The sequence below is a fragment of the Parasteatoda tepidariorum genome, chromosome 8 (assembly GCF_982258835.1).
Source record: "Parasteatoda tepidariorum strain Cologne lab strain chromosome 8, Ptep-v5.0, whole genome shotgun sequence".
NCBI lineage: Eukaryota > Metazoa > Arthropoda > Arachnida > Araneae > Theridiidae > Parasteatoda > Parasteatoda tepidariorum.
This window is the reverse complement of record NC_141762.1, coordinates 68,314,914-68,339,555: the sequence shown is the minus strand read 5'-3', so window position 1 is coordinate 68,339,555 and position 24,642 is coordinate 68,314,914. Positions and strand designations below refer to the sequence as shown.

The window sequence follows — 24,642 nt, the reverse complement described above, 5'->3', positions numbered from 1 at the left end:
CATTTTTGAATGACATTTTGAAGAATCGGACATGTATTTTATACTTTGCCGGTTTCTCATTTGGCATTCTATAGAATGCCTAGGCAATGTATGAAGTATAAATCATTTCATACTTTGCGGCTAATTTTAGGCATTCTATACAAGACCTAGACATTCTATACAATGCTGGATTTTATACTTTGCCGGTAACACATGCAATGAAAAAAAAGAGAGTATGATACATGGAATTATTCTGCGTACTACTTAGATGGCGTGTGCATCAATCTTGGGAGTGTTGCTCAGCTACCGTGGGTGTAAAATGTTTTGAAAACGGATGGTTATAATAACTGTAACTGCTATTAAGTTTTTGTTTTGTTACTTCATATATGACCCAATCAAATCATATGTTTTTCCTTTAAGCAAAACAAAACAAGGCAGACATTGAGATAGAATTGTAAAATTCTGACGCAGTTGTAAATTTTGACAATTTTTAACGATATTTCCTAAATCATGGCGTACATGGATCTAGGCTAAGAGTAGTTATGATATCGAAGAACTTAATTACGGGATCTTCTTGGCTGCCTGTTCGGTCAGCATTATTCTCTGACAGTACCTCGAAATGTTCTTGCCCTATTCAATATTTGTTTCACGATACCCTTAATGCGACACGACAATTCTTTCGCGGTTTATTTAAAAACAATTCCTTGTCCTCTGGAGTTTACCGTAAACAGCATCGACTCCCCGTAGAATATTTTAAAGATAATGTGCAACCATCATCTGCTACCAAGTTCAAATTTGGCTCTTACAAATCTGGCAGTATTTATCGAGTAACTTCAAGATGGTGTACCAACTCCTTGACGAATTCATGGAGAGAAGACTTATTTCGAAAGTTCTATCGAGGAGGAAGGGGGCCTATGCTCTGCTTCGTAGGATTTGCTTTGGCCAAGAAACCATCTCTATTAACTGAAGAGGAAGAGCTTGAAGGAGTGTCATTTTTAATCAGAGTTAGTTTATGTTCAATCAGTATAATTCCATTATATATTTTTTTAAATTTTTTCAGAATTGATCTGACATACATTTTTGTACCTGACAAACGGTCTTTTGTGCTAGACTTTGCATTGGTATTTGATTTTTAGTATTATAACAAAGATTATGTTAGAACTCTGTCACTATGAGCATGGAACTTGTTTTTATGTTATTATAATGTCATAATTGTGTAATAATCATAATCGGTAACCAAGGTAGGTTTTTTTGGGATATATCTGTATCTAATGTGATTTGTCATGCTAATCCCATGAGTACAAAATAGATTTTAAGGTTGCAAATTTTTAAGAAAATAGTTATTCTCCATTTTTTGACGCAGTCAATAAAGTTGCGAATTAAAAGTGGGGAGATTTCCGTAGCGTGATGTGTGGCAGAATAATCGCCAAGTCTTGGGAACTTCCGGGCAGTGGCCAGCGAGAAACTGAAAAAAAAAACATCACAGAAAGGGACCAACTCAAAAGGCATAACTCATAGCAGCCCCCTGGCAAACACCTCCATCTTTTTTTTAAAAAAAATTGCAAGGTTAAAATCTATTTGGTACCTTGGCGACTGTAGTTGATGCTACAGATCATGATACGGAAATATCCCCTTAAAAGTCACCAGTTAATGTTAATTCAACTTTTTTTTTTATTTTTTGGTATATCTATTAAAAAAGAACCAAAGAAAAAAATTGCATTTACTTATGGCAGTAAAATGGAAAAGTAATAAAAAATCTTAGAGGTTTCCGCAAGGTTACCGTGAGTTATACCCTTCCAGTTATTCATATCTGATTTTTTTTTTTTTTTAGTTTCTTGTGGGCCAGCTGCTTAGAAATTGCTATACTTGGATGTCATTCTGCAACAAATCATGATACAGAAATCTTCCCGATTATTATTCAATTTTGGGGGCTTATAAAAAATCGTCAAACTTTTATTGACACAATGATGATAAATTATTGTGTTAATAGGTACTATTAATGTTTGGGTAATGTTTCTGTGGTATTGGTTCTTTTCGTTAAGCTAGGCAATTCAACTATTTTTTTAGTTTTCTTTATAATTTTTTTCATTTCAATTTTTATGTGTTTACAAAAGTTGGCGAAGACCAAAAAGTACTTAGATACTGTACAATTATAGTCTATGTATGCAAAAAACTCTTCTTGCTTAGGTAATTATGGTTACAAGATTTAATTGTTTCAATGTATTTAAGATAAATTTTACCTTAGTCGGGAAGAAAAAATTATTCTTGGGAGAGAGAAGCTCCCATCTTTGAAATGCATTATTTCTTGTTTCTGTGGCAGCAGAGCAGTCTTAGACCTTGTGGCAGAGGGGAGTTCTTTCAATAGACAAATTAGAGGATTTTTCTACCTCCCAAAATTGATAAGTACTTAAAAAATCTTTTTTTATTTGAATTTACCAGAACATTTATGTGATTTGTTTATTCATACGAAGTAAGCAGACATGTTTTATTGCAATTAAATAAAACACGTACCGCTTAGAATAAGGCAAAATTATTTGTTTGCGTTTGTAATCATTAAAGTTGATGGCAAAATAAAATAATGAGGCATCTGTAATAATGCAGCATTTGTAACCATGTAGCATTTGTGGCTGAAAACCATAAAGCAAATTTGCAAATAGTAAATATATAAGGAGGAATCTTGCTATAATTATATCTGAAAACAAGTAAAGATTGCACATTTTTTCTAGAAGTTCATCTTAAGTCTTTCTTGGAAATACTTATATTTTATCATTTTTTACCCCAATTTTACATTATCCTGATTTGTCTGTTTTTTTAACACTACTTCGACAGAAAACATAAAGTCGGTGTTCTGCTCTATTTCATTTCATCTAAGTTGTCTGATTTTGACCCTACATTTAATGAACTTTTTCATATTCTATTGTTAATATATTATTCCTACAAACATTTATCAACAGTGAAATTAACTTTTTATTGAAAAAATATACATTATCATATCTAATATTTTTTATTTTCTTATATTTTAAAAAATATGACATTCAAGATCCTTGGATGACTTATGGTCATATTTAATTAAAATATAAATGTTTCATATTATTAAAAATATGTTGATTTATATTGTTTACTTTCCATTTGAAATGAAAAAAAATAATCATCTAAAAATTCTGTTATAAATGTAACTGCAAAGAGAATATTTATACATTCCCTCCTTGCTGCAAAACTGAAAGTGTAGAGCTAGAAATATATTTAATCTGAATAAATAAGAAATTTTTCCTGCTTCTTATTATGAATTTGTTCTAATTTTATGCAATTTTTACTTTGTCTTTTAGGAGTCATTCTCCTCACTTCCATTTCACGGACAAGGATTAAATATTGACAAAGGTAAAGTGTTGTCCAATATTACTCTAGCTGACTTAAAAATTGGAGAATTGATTGCAAAAGGCTGCAATGCTGCAATTTATAGTGCTTGTGTCTCCGATCAGATTAAAAGTAAGACATGTTTTTATATTTTTTTCTTTCTTTTTCTAAGTTCTAGTGTAAGGAAATCTTTTAACAGTTAAAATCTCATTATGTAATATTAATATTTTTATGTTTGATATACATGTATGCTTTAGAGGGATGAAGTAAAATCTATACGAGCTTAATGTCATACATGTTAAATATTGTTTGATATCCTAACTAATAGATAACAAGCTTATGGATTGCCAATGTTCTCACTTTCACTTGTTTTTCAATTTATCTAGGTTTGCAGTCATTTTACTAATTTAAATCAATTTGTTAATGTTTTAAAAATAATTGAATTCAAATAATCAAAATTACACCATTTTCTTCTTTTTTTTTGAGGATAAAAACTTTTATAATAATTTATGTTAATTTCCGTCTCTAGATTTATAAATTTATTCTAAAATTTTCTCATTCAATTTAATTGTTGCCTGAACCTAAAGTTTTGGTCTGTGTTATGCTTCAACTTTACAAGAACTGCCATATACAAGTGAACTTCTCATATTGTTAAATATTAAAATGTGATACTGTTTGTTATTTTTAAAGTGTTATTTTAATTAAAGATAGTAAAAGCTAAAAATGACTTGTTTCAATTAAGGATACAGAACTGATTTTTTAAATTTTTTTTTTTTTTTCGATTAAACAAAAATATAGATTTTGTCTTCTCAAAAAAATTCTGCATTTTCGAATTCCCGAGAAATATTAGTTTTCTTAAGCTTTTTCTGATCTCTGTGAAAAAAAATTTAAATTGCATTCACATGGTATAAAAACATACATTGTAATTTATATTCACGCAATTTAAAATTCCACATTGCAATTGGTATTCACAAAATTTAAAATCCCACCTCTCATTTCATATTCACATAATTTAAAAATCCCACATTAGAACTTGTATTCTCAGGATTTAAAAATCTAACATCTAAATGCTATTTCCACAATTTTTATAAAAAAGTATCATACTGAAATATTTTTTATTTAAACTGTGATAATATTCTATGATATGTTTTCTAAATGCACTCTTTCTTGCTCAAATTTCAAGTATTTTTCAATTATTTAAAAAGTTTTTTGCACTTGGTGTTTTTTGATTTCTATTTTCAGCTTTTTTGATTTTTTACCAAACTCATTCATGGATAGCCTTTAATCCATTTATCACTGATTTATCACAGTTTTATTATTATTATTATTTTAACTATTTTAAGCAACTTTTGTAACAATGATCAATTTGTTCAACCAAACAAAAAAAAAAATTATTTTAATGCTCCTTATTTTTATTATAACTAACAATGTATAACAAAACTTATATCTTTTAATTTATTTTTAGGTAGTTCTGAGTTGAAGGAATTGGGAAAGGATGTCTCATATTTCAATATTTCTTCTGAAAAATCCAATGGTAAGCTGTACCACTTTTGCTTAAAGGTTTTAGATTTTTTTTAAAATTCTGTATGTAAGCTTTAATTGTGAGAAGGTTAACTTTTTATTTTCTTTCCATTCCTTACATGTTACTTGTTTACAAAAATCAGAGTTGTATGTGAAATTAAATTTCAAATAACTATTCAAACTATTCAAATAACTAATAACTGTAATTCAAATAACTATTCAAATAACTAATTTTCAAAATGCTGTAAAAATGAGATTCTTTTATTATCATGAAGAATATTTGGTCTTGATCTGATTGTAGTAAGCTTCATGATAAGGTAAAAGAAATAATCATTTACTTTTGGCTTTTTTAATTTAAATTTTTGAAACTCCTTAGAAAAGTGAATATTTATTCTAAAGGAAGTCTCCTGGCAAAAATTTGCATTTTGAGAAGGCTGTAAAAATCCTTTTTTAAAGTACAGTACAGAACCCGTTATCCGGAATTCAGAAAACCAAAAAACTGTAACAAAATTTGATAAATTTTCTCCCCATTTTTTAAAAATTTTTTTTTTTTCCTCATAAGATTTTAGGATTTTTCTTTCTTTCTTGAAAGATGTTTACCTTAGCATCATTTTGGAAATATTCATTAGTGTATTACTTATTCGTTTTTTCTTCTTTTTAAGATTATTTCCAATTTTTTTTTTTTTTTAGTTTGGTTTAACAATAAAAAAAACGGCTTTTTGTAGCGATTCAGAAAACCGGAAAAATCAGTTATCGGGAATAGCGATGGTCCCGATCGTTCCAGATAATCGGTTCCCTACTGTATTTATAGTATATTAGATATCGATTAGCACAATACTTGTACCTCAAACATTTAATCAAGCAACATTGGTTTTAATAATGCATTGGCAAATTTTTACGGCTTCTTGAAATAGATAGGTGACAAAAAGTCTAACTAAACTGAGCCTTTAGAATTAATAACCTTGTGAGTTTTTTTTTAGCATATTTAATTTTAGTTTAGATTAGTCAAGATTCATTTACTTTATTTTTTTAAGTGGAAAACAAATAATGTATTCATCGTTTTAATGAAGTTTCCCATTATTATTGATATGTCAGTCAGTACCAAAAAATCTTGCTTTACTGTATTTTAAATTTTAGTTTGTTTTAACACTGTACTGTGGAAATATTATTTTGTAGACATGAAAAAAGATAATCCTGAATTGACAGAATGTGGAAAAAATATCGGTCCCTTACTTGTTTCATCCAATTATGTGCCTCGTTGTCAAGTGCAGCAAGGTAAAATTGCATTTAATATGATCATAAGTAATTTTTCAAATTAATATTTTTGAAGTTACTCAATTTTCTATTGTTATTATACAAATAGTTCAGATTTTTTTTTACTATTTTTTGTAAGCATTATAATATTTGAATTCAATTTAAGATACATAAGTATAAATGTGATAAATTGGAATATAAAATAATGTATTCATAGTTTTAATGAGGTTTAATAGCCTCAAATTTTAAAACATTCTCCCATTGATATATTAACTAGTGCCAAAAAAAAAAAATTGCTTTATGGTATTTTTAGTTTTGGCTTGTTAAAAAGATAATATGTAGAAACATTTATTTTATAGGCATGAAAAAAGATGAAGATAATCTCGAGTTAACAGAATATGGAAAAAATATTCCTCCTTTGCCTGCTTCATCCAATTATATGCCTCATTTTCAAGTGCAACAAGGTAAAACTGTTTCATATTATCATGTATAATTTTTTTTTAGAAATTGTTTGATATTTTTGAACTTATTCAGTTTTCACTTGTCCAAAAATTATTTTTTAAATTATTTTTTTTTCTAATTTTCAAAGTGATGAATGTTTTTTTAATCTAATTCAAAATGTATAAGGCAGTAAGTTTGCGTGCATTTTATTCCCTAATCATATAGCAAGCAAGTTATTCTTGTGTATGAAACAGTGCATATAGAAGAAACCTTTTTAAAAATTTTGCTCATTGGCAAAAGTATCTGAGAGTTAAAGAAAGTAAATTATTGGAAACCATTGCACTGCTTTTGAATACAGGAGCCATTGGACCAAGTTCAGAGGATTTTTTGATTGTACACACAAATTCAGATATGCCATTCTGCTCAAAAATGTTATTCATTTAGATTGTATATGTATATAATTGACTAATTTTTATGTAATATTTCACACTTACAGATATGTGAAGAATTGCTACCAGTGTTGTGCACATAAAAACTGACAAATTTTTTATCCTGCCAAATTGTTATGCATATTAAAATCCTCACTCCATTTTCAATTTACAGAGAGTCCAAATATAGAAAAAAGCTTTTGATATTTTAAAACTGAAACCCACACAATCTAGAATTAGATAAGAGAAAAAAATGACCCTTTGTTACACAGTTTTCGGATTAAAGCGGGGGATAGCCTGAACCACAGTTGTATTTTAAAAAACTGAGTATTCAGAAGCTGTGAAAACAAAAACATCAGAACCCATAATGAGTTGAATATCATTTTTATTTATTACGTTTATAAGAAAGGAGAAAATCTCACTTTGTATTTGATAGAGTCTATAGACTGCCAAGTTCTTAACTTCTGTTTCAGAAAATTCGGTACATAGGTTCTATTCCTCATAAAATTTTATTTCAAAAATGTGAAACGATAATGTGCTTATACTAACCATATTTACAGCATGGTTTTTGAAACATTATCTCAAGTAATAGTTTACATAAACTACATTTTTACCTATTATTTTAGATCAGTAAAATAATGGTTGAACAAAGATGTAAATGAAGTAATGAAATATTTCAAAAATATTTTTTTTAATCTACGTATAAAAGTTAACCAAAACCATAGAGATACAGTGGCTTTAAATAATATTAAAACTGACTGAAGTAGAACAGTGAATGATTCAATGCACAAAATATTTGGCCTCTCCTGATTTTATTTTTTCAATTTTTGTAAAATCTCACTGGCCTTATAAGTCTTGAGATGACACACATTGTCTATGTTGTTTATTTCTTTTAGGTTTATATCTGTGTTTTGTTAGCTGCAGAAATTTTTTTTTTAAATTTTCAGTTTCATTTTAGAAATTAACATGTTTGCTTTAGTAAAATTAATATTTGTTTTGCTTTTTTTATAACTTTTAATTTGAAAAATATTACTTCTTTTATGGTATTTAAAACTCTAGTTTATATTGTTTACTGTTAACATTTTCTATCTTTCATTGTTCTTCTTTTTACTTTTTTTTGAACTATTAGTTTTTATAAAACATAGAAAAGTTCTTTTATGTTTTTATACTTAGTCTAAAAAAGGAGTGAATAATTAGAAAAAAAAAATGAAGTATAAAAGTTTAAGAAAACAAGCAATAAAAATATTAATAAATGTTCTACTAAAGTTGTAAATTTAATGCTATTTATTTTACAATATATATAAACTCCAAATTTATTATTTGATTGAAAAGTGAGTTATTTGTTATTCCTTGCAGTCTTAGTGTATTTGATATATATCATAGTAAGAAATTTATTGAATTACATTTAAGGATTGACAAACTTAAAATATAAAAATATATAATTTCCAGATTGTTGGATTAATTTTTGAAATTTATTTTTGAAATTTTGATTATATTATAAAAGTTGTGCACGACATAAACATTTTGTGAATTCTATTTGCGTACCATAATGTTTGCTTCTGTTACTATTTATACTATTCTTATTTAACATGTTATGGCTTGTGCATATTTTTCGAGAACACAAACTGTAAATTTCATGGATAAAATACCTCCAAGTTGACTAGCACTTTGCTTACTTAAAATGGACTTAATCAGTTAATGATAAGAGTTGAAAAAAAAATCATGTATCTATACTTGATAAGCTTAGATAAAATATTATAGTTGACATTTAGTATTAATGTATAAGGATTGGCAAACTTAAAATATGAAAGATTTAATTATTTAATTTTGAGATTTTTGAATTGATTTTAATTTAATTTAAGGTAAGTTTTGTTAAACTTCCACTAATTTTTTGACTGTTTATATAAAAGACCGTAACATGATGACTTTATGTATTTGTCAGGAATTTTTTATCTTAATTTTTCATAGTAAATGGACTTAATCAGTTTGCAATTAAAAATGCAAACTGAGGAAAATGTTAGTCATGTACATTGTACATAATTTACTGAAATAAAATATCATAGTTGATGTTTATGAAAATAGTCTAGGTATCTCTATTGATTTAAAAAGTTAAAAGGATTTAAATTTCCAAACTGTTTACACAAGAAATGGTAAAAATAAGTTTTCTTTATGACTTTGCTGACATTTTGTTTTCTGAACTAAATTATAATTAGGACTTATTAACCAACCTACTAATTTTCTAATTAACCAGCCTACTAATTTTCTAAATTTAATTAGTAAATAATAGTTTGTGTGATTTACATTATTTATTTATTTGATTATGTTAGGTATATTTGATGAAAACATTGAAACGAAAGAAATGGGAAAGAATCCTGAAAATTCTGTTCAGAATCAGTTTTTCATGCCACATTTTGAAGGACACCAAAGTTAGAATTTTTTATTGTGTTTATTAATATTATTATTAGATTAGATTCTAAAATAAGCATAAGATATTTCTAATGGAAATTTAAAGGTAGAATTTCATTATTAAAAGACAACAGCCTTAAGTGCCATTAGCTAACAACTTAATTAACAACTAAATTTAGTTAGCCTAATTTAGCTTAGAGTCTGCCAGCTTTTCTTTCATGTTAACTAAAAATATGATGTGAACTATTTATAGCCTTTTAACACAGAGTTTTTATTAAACATGTTTTTCATTATTTTGTATCAAAATAAGTGAAAAATATTATGTTTGGAATTTTAATAATTTATGATTATGAAATGTAGCATGAAACCTAGGTGTCTTTTTCTGCACTAAGGGTAAAATATTCCAGATTCCAGTAATATTCCAAACAATAATTTTTTCAAAATTGTACTTATTTTCAGTCAATTAGATAAGAAAAGCAGTTATTCAGTCTTGAAATTTTTTTAATTTACAAAATCAATTATAGAAAATTTTTTGAATGTAAATGAAAACATTTTTTTAAACTACTTTTTTTTTATATTTTAAAACAATTATAATTCTGATAATCTAACAAAAATTTTTTAGTAACTATTGGACTGTTTTTTACAATTAAAAATACCAAAATATATTTTTGCTTGTTATTAAAGCTAGAAAAGAAAAAAAAAATAATGAAGAGGACACTGGTGTCCCATCTGCATCAAACAGTTAAAAATGACCTATCTTATGATGAAGACAACTTCCTTTAGAAGTATCTAACTTATATTTTAAAGAAACACCTAATATTAAAAAAAAAGGTAGACTTTAATTATTAACTAATATAGTATCTTAAAAAATTATAAGACCATTAGCAAATTCAAATTGGTGCATTTCCGAAGATGAAGATGTAAGAAATAACTTAAATTTACATTCAAAACAATTTTATTCAAAAATAATAATGAAACATTTTCTTTTTTCAATTGCAACTTAAAACTAATTTTTTTTAATGTACTCTTTTTTTTAAAGAAATTTAAAAAAATGCCATTTATTTTTTAATTTTTATAAAAAGGCAAAAAAAATTAAAGGGTGTTAAGAAATTATGAGACCACTTATGGAAACAATCATTGTGGTTCTACTATCACATCATATTAAAAGCATTATGCGAAGCACATTTTCTTGTATAGTTTGAAAAAGCAGTGCTCAATGGGCAGGTTCAAATTTGATACTTTTAAAGTAAGTCACAAAGTTTTTTCTAATAATGAATAGTTTTCATTTGCTACTACGCTAAAAATAGTGCATTGTATTAGACTGGCACAATACTTCGGAAACTGTACCACCATCAGCCTGATTACATCTTTAAATACAGAACATTTGATGTTATCAAAAATAAATAAGCAAAATTGGAGAACATTTTCATATTAATTCTTGTGCTTAGAACTCCAATTTTCTTTTCTTCCATTCATTCACTTTTATTAGTCATATTATTCGATTGAACTAAGATCAAGATGATGTCCTTTATCCAGTATCATGTAAAAAAAATAAAAAATTTCATAAGCAGTCATTTTCGATACTGTTGCCATAGTAATGCAACATAACAGGTGCCATTGTAGGCAAAATAGTAGCATAGTGCAACGATTGGTGGCACCGTAATATTAAACAACTCTTTTAGGTCATAATTCCCTCTCCCTAGACTAGCATAAGTTTAAAAACCTATAATACATTGTTTTAAAGATCAGTAATTAAATAAAACCTCTGACACTACCTTTATATTAATTGATTATTTTTATTTACTTTTGTATTTTTAGATCAAAATGATGGTGTCCAAAAAAATGTAACTTCTGAAATTGAAACTTTTGGCAAGTACAATATGGCTGTAAAAGTTATGTTTAATTACAGTGCAGAATCCAATGCCTATGCCATTTGGAACGCTATGTATAGAGAAACTTTACCACTGTTTGGAGAATTTTCTTTTGGAGATGCATGGGAGACTAAAGTGAGGTATGGATATTTTATTCTAGGTTAGAGGTGCACAAATTATAGCCTTGGTATCAAATGAGACCCTCAAATGGTTTATATACAGGGTGGCCACCCACCTGGAATTATCAGGGAATTTTTTTATACTGGAAAAAACCTGGAAATATCAGGGAAATTTGAATAAAAACCTGGAAAAATCAGGGAATTTTAAAGAAGACCTGGAAATTTTTTCTTTGATAATTTCACTAATTTAAATTATTTACTAATTTTCTTAGTTTAAATTATTTCTTCCCTTTTTTTAAACGGAAATGTATTGCCAAAAAGTTTAAATATCATCAACTTAGGAATACTTTGCTTGCATCAAAATTTGCTCCATTACAGCTCTGTTAAATTAGAATGCCACATAAAATTCTCCCACTGTTGCTAAACGAATATAGAAACCTTTGACCGCTATGGGACTGTGCAATTTAGGAAAGATTCTGGTGGAGGTGGAAAAAGGGATTAGGATATTAGCTTCAGTTTTTAAATTCTGTCCTTGGGCTTCAGCCCAATTATGGCTCCATTTATTTCTCAAGTTTGTTCTGATGCTTTAGTGGTAATTTTGATAAAATGTTTTTGTATTTTCAACTTTATAAATTCTCCAAAAGTTATTTGGTTATAATTTAATAAAAATAGATTTTATATTGCACTCTTTTTCTGAAAGCTTTTCTACTCCCATTCAAAGAAATCTGTGAATTATTTTTTCTCAGCTAACCAACCCATCGCACATTTTTTTACAATCGCTAACAGCAATGTTTGTCAACAAATCATTACAATTGTTGCAGTAATGCTATTTTTTTTAAATTTCATTTTAACCTTTTATAACATATTTTATTTAAGAAAAAAAGTTTTTTTTAAGAACCAATTATATATTAATATTTAATTTTACTCTTTTTTCGGTTGATATATGATTTTTGATTCAAAATTTTGTACCAAAACATTAAGAAATCTTGCCAAATTGTCAAAAATAATTTTTTTCAAAATGATATGTTAAAAAAAAATAACATTGTGAATAAAATATTTTATAATATAGACACTTCTCTTGTACACATCCTAAACTTTATAAGAAAAAAAAAAAAAAAAACCTGGAAATTTTAAGATTTTTGTCTGGAAAACCTGGAAAAATCAGGGAAATTTGAAATTTGAATGGCCACCCTGATATACTCATCTCCTTCTAGACAAAAACATAATTTGAAAATTGCTTAAGAAAATTAAAAAAAAAATTATTAAATGTTGATTAAACATCTAAACTAGAACAAAGGAATCCTAATTTTATTTAAAAATTTGAAAGCATTGGATGAAAATTTTTTTAATTGAAGAAACTTTACACAACTTTAACTCATTAATATTTGAAAAAAAAAATATGTAATTTATGCATAGTCAAAATATTAGAAAGTATATATATATATTACAGTTTAATTTTCTTTAAAAAAATCAGGTAGAATCATTTTATATATTTTTACTTTTTACACTCTAATGTTTCATTCTTAATTTAAGTAGAATAACACCATTCAACATTTTTTAAAAATTGGATTACTTCAATTTGTTTTCAATGGTGTGATTAAAGTACTTTTAATTTTCATGACTATTTTTTCCCTCAGAGGACCTTGCTCTCTTGAAAAGTTTATAAACCACTATTTTACATGCATCCGACTATTAATATTTTCTGACAACTTTTTATTTTATTAAAAGAGACTTAATTTGTTTTCAGTTAAGTATTTTATTGCTTAAAAAATGGAAGCAATGCTCTGTGCTAGACAGTACAGTGATATATTTTTTTAATATTTGGTTTTATATATATATTTTTTAAAAAGTGTAAAAGCATTTATAATTTTTTACCATAAAAAGGTGGCTTTTTTCCAATTTTTCTTAAAAAGTACAAGTCCTTTCTTATTTTAATCAATGATTTATTGCAAATTTCAAAATTTTTTTTGTCAGTTGTTAGATATAAGATTTTTTTAAACTATATTTTAAATGTTTTTAATTATTTTTCTCACTTCTGAAATTGCATATGTCCACTTTGAAAGCAGATGTTTTTAATTTGTATTTAAATAGAAAGCAAATAATATACTTTAAATAACATATATTGTTTGTTTTTTACCATACTTTTTTCAGAAGATTTTGTTAATATAATTATTTTAAGAATTTATGTAAAAAGCATACGAAAAATGTTTTATTTGTTTATGTTTTAGTGTTCTATTACACTTTAAACAATATTTTCAACATCAAAAACTTGTAATTTTGATACTTTGTATTTTTATATAAAATTAATTTTATTGACTTATTGCAATGAGAAATATGTTTTTGCTTTATTTATACTTAATTTAAAACAATTATTTCTTTTACTTACTTTATTTTACATTAAATTTATAGAAAAAAGAAACTGAAGCCTCATCCTAATATTGTAAAAATGTATTCTGTGTTTGCTGACCAATTCCCTTTACTCCCTGGAGCTACGAAAAGTTTTCCCCAAGCTTTGCCCTCACGTCTTTTGAATGATGGCTGCGGAAGAAATATGACGCTTTTCCTTGTAATGAAAAGGTAAAAAAAATAATTCCTTTTTATCAATTTATTTTTAAGTGTTCAATTTAAATTATAAGTTAAAGATAGTTATTTAACTATTATCTTAACTGTTATGCTTATAATGATTTAATTCTATTGAGTGTTATTATTTGATAATCTCTTGTATAAATATATTTATTGTTCTTATTTTATTTGTTCAGTTTCTACTATGAAATTTTAATTTTTATTAAATTGCGACATTTTATAGATGAAATGTGATGTGTTTTTTCATTATTATTAGACATTAGTGAGTTTTTAAAAAAATTTGTAGTTTTATCATTTATTGACGTGACAGATCAGGGAATGCAAAAATTCCGTGCCCCAGTTTAATTTTATGTTAAAATTTAGTTTGTTAATGTTGTAAACAGAAGAATAAACTTTAATGAAATTCTTTGGTTATTTGATATTTCAACAACTCTTGCTAATGGAAGTAAAAGTTTTTGTTTTGTAAATAGATCAGTTTATGCTTTAGCACTGATTTGTAGGTGTTGATAATGATGATTCTTAGCAGTGTTGAATAAGTATCAAATGATTTTATAAAAGCTAATACTTGCAAAAAAAATTTTAATAGTAACTACAAACTATATCATTAAAGCATATTTTTTTATAGCTGCAATTTTCATACTTTCCATGACTGTGATTTTTAAGCTTTCATTAGTTTTGATTTCCTTCTTTGAATAGCTGTAATTTTAATGTTTTCTTTAACTGTTTTTATGTTTTCCATAATTGAGATCTTTATGCTAGGATTTTTTGCTTTATGTTTCAGATTCTTCGAGTTGTTATTCTTTTATATGTTGCAAAATTCAAATGTATTTTGGCAATGATGTAATCTTCGTTAAGTTTCTTTAAATAATATAAAGTTTTTTTTATCAATCTACTTTATAATGCATTATTAAAAGAACTTTATTTTGTAGCTTAATCTTATTTAATGCTTGTATAAATTATTGTTAAAAAAATGCTTTGATGAAAATTATATTTTGCTTGTAGGAACTGCTTTGTTAACACTCTGTATCTATTTATTTTAAATTTTTGTCCATCTCCATCCATTTTTGGCTCCCTTTTTTTTATTGTTGCCACTTTTGTCACATGCCAAATATGCAAAGAAATATTGAGACCCTACTAAATTCAAGATTCAATTTTATTACAATAATAGCCATTCTTTAACATTTCTAAAAATGTTTTTCAAATCTTAAATTTTCTTCTTTTTTAAAAAGGGCTCATTTATAAAAAAATAATTTTAAAATAGCTTAAAAATAATTTAAATTTGTCAAATAGCTTAAAAGAACAAAAAAAAAGAAAAAAAGAAAGAGAAATTATTAATTTTTCTTCTTTTATTTATTTAATTATTATTATTATTATTATTTTTTGTAATGCTTTCTTAAACTATAATTTTTTAAAAGTATAAAAGAATTAAGAAAAATTTAATTGTGTTTTGTGAGATTTTGAGGGGTGAGTTTTATGTTGGAAGTGAATTTAATCAGGATTTTGCATACATAAGGATTTTAATATTCATTTTAATTTTGTATGCAATCAAAATTTTAATTTTGTTAGTATAAATAATAAACGTGACTCCTGTAATATAGTTATTATGTTATGGTTTTTCTGTTTAGAGATTAAATGTGGGCTAAATAACTTAAGATTGCAACTCAGTTATCGTTTTGTCTAAAATATGTTACAAAAATTATAATTCCTTAATATTCCAAATTTTGAACTTACAAATCTTGCTAATCATGTTATTATTGTATTCTATCATAAGTTAAATTCTTCATATATACATGATAAATGTTACTCCTATAAAATCGTTTTCATGTTAATGTTCTTTTTAAAAATTAAGTGCAGGCTATATACCTTTTAAAATTTCAAGTCAGTTATCATTTTCATTAAAATATATTACAGAAATTATGATTTTTTCAATATCCCAAATTTTCAATATTAAAATTTTTTTTCTCCTTTGAATTTGATATTGTAGTTTGATTGCAAGATAATAAAACAGCAATTTTGTTCTTAGCTATGCAAAGATAAGTGATACAAATTTGCTGATTACAGATATTAGATGTTTTTCTAACATCTTGTTTTTGTAATTGCTGTCAGAATAAAAAGTCTGGTAGTAAATATTTCTGAACTAAGATTCTGAAGAAAAGAGCAATTTTATTTCTTTGTCTACCTATATGATATCATTTTTTAGAGCTCATAGTTACTGATAAAATGATTTTTTGCATTGTTTTAATATTCTTTTCTTTCTATGTGGCCATAAAAGTACCATCCATCTTTTATGGCCATAAAAGATGGAGAAGGGAAATTGTATCAATCTGAAAAAAGTTAGAAAATTTAATTAAAATAACCTTAAAAACAGGAAAATGAATGAACAAGTCTGAGATAGCTAAAGCCAAAATATTTTTTCCAAAGTATTGGTCTTGTTATGATTTAAAAAAAAAGAAAAATGGATTTTTTTAATTCTTGTAGAAAGCGTAAGTGTAATTTTATGTGTAGGAATAAAACATAGCTTAAAAATTTATAATAAAACTTTAGCCACAAGTTGCAAATATCAGGAAAAGTAGATGAAATCTGCAAAAAGTGAGAGAATTTTTTTTCTTAGTGTGCTATGATTTTTTAAATCAATTGGTGCAGAAAGGATACAAAAACAATGAGTTAATTTTGTTTATTCTAATATCAGTAAAACATTTATTATTTGTAAAATTATGTGAATTTAGTCTTAAATATGTATAAATTATGTGCCATTCAAGAATTTAATAACTTTAGAATCCTTAGATAGCTCGTATTTTTACTCAGTTTTGTTTAGAAAATAGAAAGTAAAAATATCCTGCTGAAAAAGATTAATTTAGAAAAAAATCTGATAATAATAAAATTTCTGATTTTAATAACTTAAGTAATCTGATTTTTATTGTTGATTTTGGTTGTAACATTTCACCTTTGAGTACATAAGGAACTGTGGTATAATTTAATATGCAGAAAAGATAATTGTTCTAAAAAATATTTTTGTGTGTAGATATCATTGTTGCTTGAAAGACTATCTCCGATCTCAAAACATCAGGCCAGAGACATCTCTCCTATTGTTTACTCAGTTATTAGAAGCTCTAGTTCACCTGTTTCAAAATGGTATCACCCATAGGGATTTGAAATCTGATAATATCTTGCTTGATCTCTCTTTAGGTAAGAACTTCAGTTTATTTTTACTAGCAGAAACTAGTTTTTGCTCTGACAATGGCAGATTATAGTTATAACCGGTATAAACCAAAAACTGTCTTTCATCGTTCTAGTAATTACTAAATAACATTCGTTTAAGTAAGCTAAAAAATTTAACTATTTCCTCATTAAAGAAACTTGATATACAGCCGGACCTCTATTTAACGAAGTTGTTAAATCCCGATAATAAGTTTGTTAAATGGAAAATTCGTTAAATCGAAAATCACCTTTTGAAATACTTAAACACGTAACAGGTTTTAAATTTATAAACACTAGACATAATTAAAATAGCAATTTATACACTTTTATCTTGTAAACTTGTATCTACTATTTATTTTATAAATCTTAGCCATAAAAGAAATCTGCATGGAAAGGGAGAATAGAGCAAAACATTATCCATTGTTACACTATCGTGCTACATTCATTTTCAACTAAAAAAAAAGCTAAATTTATGTATATAATTATGGTTTCATTTATTTGCTGCATAAAATTGTAACTGCAAAATAATTTTAAACGTGCTACATTCATTTTCAACTAAAAAAAAGCTAAATTTATGTATATAATTATGGTTTCATTTATTTGCTGTATAAAATTGTAACTGCAAAATAATTTTAAACGTACATTACCACATGAGTTCTTAAGTTTAATTGCTCCTGATAAAATCCCTTAATTTTGTCCGAGTTTTTTGTTTGAAATGCAAAAAAAGGGAAAGGGATTTTACTGCTTTTTCTGAAAGTTAAGGGGTTTCGAAAATTAGTTGAAGGTCATTTCCTTTATAAAATGTGTTAACAAGTTTTAAATATTTTGGGAAATAGGGAAAGTGGATCTCAAAGAAAATTTCGTTAAATAGAAAATTCACTTTGCTATTAGGAAGTTATTTTACGAAGAAATTTCCAAAATGTTCTTGGTTCCTAGAAAAAATTTGTAAGATAGAGAAATTCGCAAAATGGAAGTTTGTTAAATAGAAGTCCGACTGTACTTATAATTTAAAAACTTAATGTAATTAGGTTTTTAAAATTATGTATTAAGAAGAAAGTGCCAGAATTTTAATTGCCAATATTATCCCAGATTTTGTATCTTATACCATAGCTTTGTAAAACAAAGCTGCCCATTTCCTGAAATGTATTTTTCAAGTCATTTCAAGTCAAGTTTTGATAATTTTCCCAGCTACTACATGATAGACCAATTTTTTTGAAAAAAAATGGGCAGTTGATGAAAGTTTTAAAAATCTTGCTTGTTCTTCGATGGCTATGCCTTTCAATTATGTTGGACTTGAAAGAATCTTTTCCAATTTCTCATTCGTGCATAATAAATTGAGGAATCTGTTAGGTTAAGAAACCGCATCAAAACTTGTTTTGTTATATAGACTACTGCAAAGAGCATGCAATGTACGTAATATCTGATTTAAAATGGTGATATTATTGTAAATAAATTTTTCATTGGTCAGCATTTAATTGTTTTTCCTATGTATTATCTACTGTTAGTCAGTAAATTATTTATGTCATTTTCTAAGTTTCTGTCATAAATGAAGCAGAAAGAGGTTTTTACCATGCTGGTTTTAACCATTTATGTATATATATATATATATATATATATATATATATATACACACACACACAAGTTTTATGTCTTTTATCTCCACTTTATAAGAAGGTAAAAATTCTGGTGTTGAATTAAATTTAAAAAAAACTTTTGTTTTCAGAGTAGCTGGTTGTTGATCCAAAGGTCCCTTCTGAATTAGACTCCTCATTTAGGGTACAATATGTGGAAGAATTAATATATTTAACATATTTTTTACCAGGCGCTAAATTGATATTTCTATTTAAATCTATAAAAATGGACTAACCTTCCAAACACACGAAGAAAAATCGAAAACTGAAACAAAATGAAAAGGAAAGTAAAGCAATAGGAGATAACAGCAAATAATATTAAGCACTAAAGCTGCAAACTGTTGATTTTTAAAATTTTTTTTATTTATTTATAGATTTTCTTTAAAATTATATTTTTTCCTTATTATTTTTCCTTGTTTTCTCTGTATACATATTATACGTATATAAATATCATTTATTGAATTATATATCATTTTATTAAATTATATATTTTTTTCTGTTTCTATAAAATCTTTTTTTCTGTCTTAAAACATTTTATGAATGATTTTAAACTTTGGAGTAATTTGCTCAAAATATTAATTACATGCATAAGACGGAGTTCATTTTGTCCACATCAGTATCTGTAAATTACAATGTTAAGTCCAGAAACATGATCAGAGATAAATGATTGATATAATACTAAAAGTGAATATTTATTAGAAAAGGTAAGATATAATATCTACAATACATATATTTAAATTTACACAAAAACTAAAGTAGAAAAATATTACAAAAACAATAGCATATTACAAGAGTAAGATTAGTAATGCATTCAAACTTTCAGTTATGCAGAATGCAATCAAAATTGAAAATAACGCTTGTTTATATTTAAACTTGTTATCTATGTTGCACTTTTGGGAATATTTAGTGTCGGTTTTTGATCTAATACAGCGGTTCTTAACCTATGGGTCGCGACCCAAAATTGGGTCGCGAAGCATATTTCTTGGGTCGCGCTGAGTCGAACCAAAAAAGTTAGTAATACACCAAATAAATAAGTAATACCAACACCTCCTAGAAGAAGTCATTGTGGCTAACTCAGCCTAATTTTGACTTTCTTTTGGGTCGCGACATGAACATATTTCTCAAATTTGGGTCGCGGCTTAAAAAGGTTAAGAACCACTGATCTAATACACAGGATGCACTGATTCCTTTTGCTGGAAGTCTTTTCACCCCAGAATCAATGTAAACAAACAACAACAAAAATTAAGTAAACAAATAAAATAGTATATATTTATAAACTTTTATATCAGAATTCTTAAGAATAATTTTAATAAATTTTTTTAACACTAAAAATAACCACACTTCTGAGATTTAAAAACTTACGAAATTATAACTTTTTTTCTGTTTTGTTTACCCCTCATAGATAATATTATTGATATGAAATAAATGTAAAATTTTTTTGTAGGAATTGCATCCCCCAGGTTGGCAATTGCAGATTTCGGTTGTTGCTTGGAAAATCTCTCTTTGCCTTATACATCCTATGACATCAACAAGGGTGGGAATATATCCCTAATGGCTCCTGAAGTAAGAATACATTTTTGAATGGTTAAAATTTCTAGTTCATGTAGAATTCCACATCTTGATAAGTGAAGGTTTAAATTGTAAAGAATTTAAAAATGTACTTATCTTTATTAGGCCTGCTTAATTCTGCTGTTTTATTATTTTAGCTAATGCTGTTAAACATTAGGGCAACAGTTCCACAATTTTGTGATCTGTATTGTGGTGGCTGCTTTACTTTTCCTAGCTGCCACCGGAACACCCTTAACCACTGAGCTCTCTGTAGATGCGTTAAATTAATAGATAATAGAACAGAACTCTGTAGACATGTGAAATTAATTTTAAATTTAATTCATTAGGTATTATTTTTTATACTTTGTATAAACTCTTTAGTTTCATATATTTTTTAATAACCATATTTAATTTTTTTTTAATCCCTAGGTTGTAAAATGCGAACCTGGACCATTTTCAGTTATCGATTACTCAAGAGCTGACTTGTGGGCTGCTGGAACTATAGCTTATGAAATTTTTGGTGGTAACAATCCATTCTATTCTCATTCAAGTGTGAAAAACAGTACTTATAAAGAAGAAGATTTGCCACCTTTTCCAAAAAATGCTCCTCCTGCTGTTAAAAGTTTAGTCGTGAAAATGCTTTCGGTCAATCCTTCTCAGGTAGTCTTAATCAATTATTTTTAAATTCAGATTAAAATTATAAAGTTTTATCGTGAAATAATAAGAAATTATCCTCTCCATTTTATGTGTATTGAATGTTTTGTTTGTGAAGAATAATTAAATCCCATGGTTTATAACAATAGCTTCCTAGATGAACAGGTTTTTCAATTCGAATTTTTTTACTTATTATTTATTTAACTGAATGTAAATGTTTTCTTTATAAACCAATATAAATGTTTTGAAAATGAGGACAAGTAATGTGTATCAAGTTGGTTGTAAAACAGGAAAAAATCAAGGTAGATTGGTCATTTATAAAAAATTAGTAGGAAATGAAAATTTTGAAATTACAAATTTTATGAAAACTTATTTCTTTGAAACTATTCAATCAATTTTACTCAAATGTTTTTTTTTTGCCTTTCATAAATGAACAATGTTAAAATTTTTATGCCGTATGATTCAAACATTTTTGGATGACTATTAAAGTATAAGAAAAATAGTTATTAAATAGCATTTTTTGCTTGAATTATCTTTAGCAAAACGATTGTCAGTGAGCTTTTTATTCTAAACAGCTCAAAGTGAATGGACATAGGTCAAATTGTTTGTTTAAGAAAATGAACACAGTTCAAAATATGTGTTTTATGAAAATGGACACAGCTCAAAATATGTGTTTTATGAAAATGGACACAGCTCAAAAGTAATGTTGAAGAAAGTGAGCATAGCTCAAATTGCGTATTTAAGAAAATAAAGACAGCTCAAAATGTCTGTTTAAAGTAATGGACACAATCCAAAAGGTGTGTTAGAAAATAAGCAGAACTCAAAATGTATGTTTAAGAAAATAAATTTCAAAAATTCTTTAAAAAAAAGTACAATTTTGAGAGAAGAACTTTTAAAAAATGAAATTGAATACTGTGTATATTTTCTTAAATACACATTTTGAGCTATGTCCAGTATAAGAAGCTTATGGAGGCAATTTTTTTAAATGTGTGCAAAAGATTTTTCATTTTTTGAGGCAATATATGAAAAGTAAAGGGTTCAAATTTTCGACCAATTTTCTCATTAAAGTGTTTGCCTCATATTTTCTATATAGTGGATACCCCAAATAATTTGAGTATTACGAATTCAAATCTGTAAAAAAAGTTTTATTAAGGAGAAGTATGTCTCTATATCTGATTTCATTATATATATATTCTTTATTTAAAGTTAATCACTAAAACCATCAAGATTGCATATTAGGTGAAAATCTGATCATTAATTCAAAAGTTATTCATGTGTATCTTTCTTTTTCTTCTTTTTTTTTAACTTTATGATCTGAGATACAAGGGATAGACAAAATAATTGGAACATTTCAATACTAATTCTTTTTTCATATTTCTCAAGAAATATGTAAAATCAATTTATACTTTCTGAAATGCTTAGATCATGTGGTTTTTCATACATATCAATGAAGTTTAAAACTTTTTTTAGGTTTGAGGGACCAACAATAAGTTACAAACTGAAAATATTGTTTTTGGACACCCTATGCCAAAATATGTAGCAATAAATTTGTATCTAGTAACAATTATTTTGGTTATTATATCTAATAATTGCACAAAATTTTGTAAGCTTAGCCTAAATAATTATGGAGATGTAAACATTTTTATAAAAAACTAAATGTTGGTCTTATGTTTTCTAGCTAAAACTTAAAAAATATTCAATAAAATTAAACGAAATTTTTAGAGCAATTTAAAATAATTGGCAGAATTTTTTTAAAAAAATCTTTGAAAACTCTGCAATATATAAGTAATTAAAGTGATCTTTTATAGTGATTTACAGAAAAAATGTGTCATTTTTTTGTAATTTTGTAGTGAATCGCATTTGGCAAATGAATGAAAAAAATCCTATTTGAATATCTTAATTTAAAAAGTATCAAGCAATTTTCTAAGTAGTTTTTGTACTTTTTAAACAGAACTCAAAATGATAAGGAGTTTTCTACAAATATTATTTTGCATCATAAGATAAAATTAAATAACAAATCATGATACTATACAATGAACATTCATTCTCTGAAATATAATTTATATAAGATAAGAAAATATGCACAAGAAAATAAACTTTTTATGGGGGATGATTCCCAAAAATGCCAGCGTCATTTTTAGTAAATGTAATAAATTTTTTGAAAAATCCTTATCATTTTGAGCATTATATTAATAGGTACGAAAATTACTTAGAAAATTGCTCGAAACTTTTTATATTTTTGGGATACATAAATTGGACTTTTTTATTAGCCAAATACGATTCAGTACAAAATTACGAAGAAAAATTTAATACCCCCCCCCCCCCCCCGCATGCACAGTATAAAAGAAATACTTTAATTACTCATTTCTTTTGCAGTTTTAAACAAATTTTTCTCAAACTTTAAAACAATTGCAACGTTTAAGTAATCCAAAAAGTTTGCTTAATTTTATTGAATATTTAGCAAAAAAAAAAAACTTTAAAAATGGCCATTATGCATAAATATTTAAGTTAGATTTACGAAATTTTGTGCACTTGTTGCTTATAATAACCAAAATAATTTTTACAAATTTATTGCTACATTTTTTAGCATAAAGTAATAAAAAATATCTTCCGTTTGTAATTTATTGTCGGTCCCTCAAACCTCTAAAATTTTTAAGCTTCATTGATAAGTATGAAAAATCGCATAAACTAAACGCTTCTAAATTTATAAATTATTCTCAAAAGTGTTTTTTGAGAAAGATCGAAAAATGCGTTTATGGGGAAGTGTTTCCATTATTTTGTTCTACCACTTTAAGACTGAAGGGAAAAATCTATTATAAAATTGTTATCATCAGTTATGAAAATTGAGAAATGAATGGATTTTTTTTATTAAATAGATTCTAAAATTTGTAACCTTTTTTAAATTATATTTTTTAAAATTCCTTTTTAATCAAAATCTTGTTAAGAAAAGAAAATAGTTTTTTATAGCGCCTAATGGTTTTCTAGTAATAAGGGGACAGCAGATAAAAAAATTGAATGCACCCTTTTTTTCCTTTATTTAATTCCTTTTTTAATAAACAATTTTAACCATATCTAGTGTTAAATGTTTATGTGTATTTTTTATCACTTATTTTGTTTCTATTTGATTCAGAGACCAAGCCCAAATTTTGCTGCAACAGTTTGTCAGTTATTGCTCCATGCACCACCAAGTTTGCTGTTTGGTACATTTGATGGAGCAGCATACAAAAGAGCTCTGAAATGGATGTTTCAGCTGTCTGCTAAGACATACTTAGAAGCTTCCGTCTTACAGCCAGAAGATATGAGTGTGAAGTTAGAATTAAGAAGCACACTTTGTTCTCGCATTCAGTACTTAGAAGTTATTGAAGCTTTACAATTTATTTTGAAGTCTTAATCAACCTCAACTAAAAGTTATTGTAGTGTGGTTGCTGAGGTTTTATTTTAGTTTTGTTATTAGAATTAGTTTGATTTATTTTAGTTTTATTTAAAACCATGATGGATTATTTGCTTCAGCTTTATTAGGATAAAGTTTGAAAAAAATATTTAGTTTTCAGATTGTAAAATATATTTATATTGAAATGAAAGGATATTTTTCAATATGTTGTATATTGCATTCAATGTATAGATTGCTATTGTTAATAAAAATAATCTAACTGTA

The 24,642-nt window shown here is 26.2% G+C and overlaps 1 protein-coding gene across 2 annotated transcripts; it reads left to right on the top strand.

Annotated features, from left to right (window-relative positions):
* Positions 1–236: 236 nt before the first annotated feature.
* On the top strand, positions 237–24,642 carry LOC147806254 (serine/threonine-protein kinase Pink1, mitochondrial-like). Of its 2 annotated transcripts, XM_087169041.1 has the most exons (12): positions 237–983; positions 3,306–3,465; positions 4,799–4,867; positions 6,031–6,129; positions 6,468–6,572; positions 9,305–9,403; positions 11,202–11,394; positions 13,783–13,950; positions 16,979–17,142; positions 20,230–20,348; positions 20,763–20,993; positions 24,118–24,642. In XM_087169041.1, the coding sequence occupies exons 1-12, from the start codon at positions 522–524 to the stop codon at positions 24,376–24,378; spliced, it is 2,130 nt and encodes a 709-aa protein (XP_087025167.1). In that variant the 5' UTR covers positions 237–521; the 3' UTR covers positions 24,379–24,642. The 2 variants fall into 2 exon arrangements, with proteins under 2 accessions (XP_087025167.1, XP_087025168.1); XM_087169042.1 differs by lacking the exon at positions 6,468–6,572 and having other exon boundaries at positions 349–983.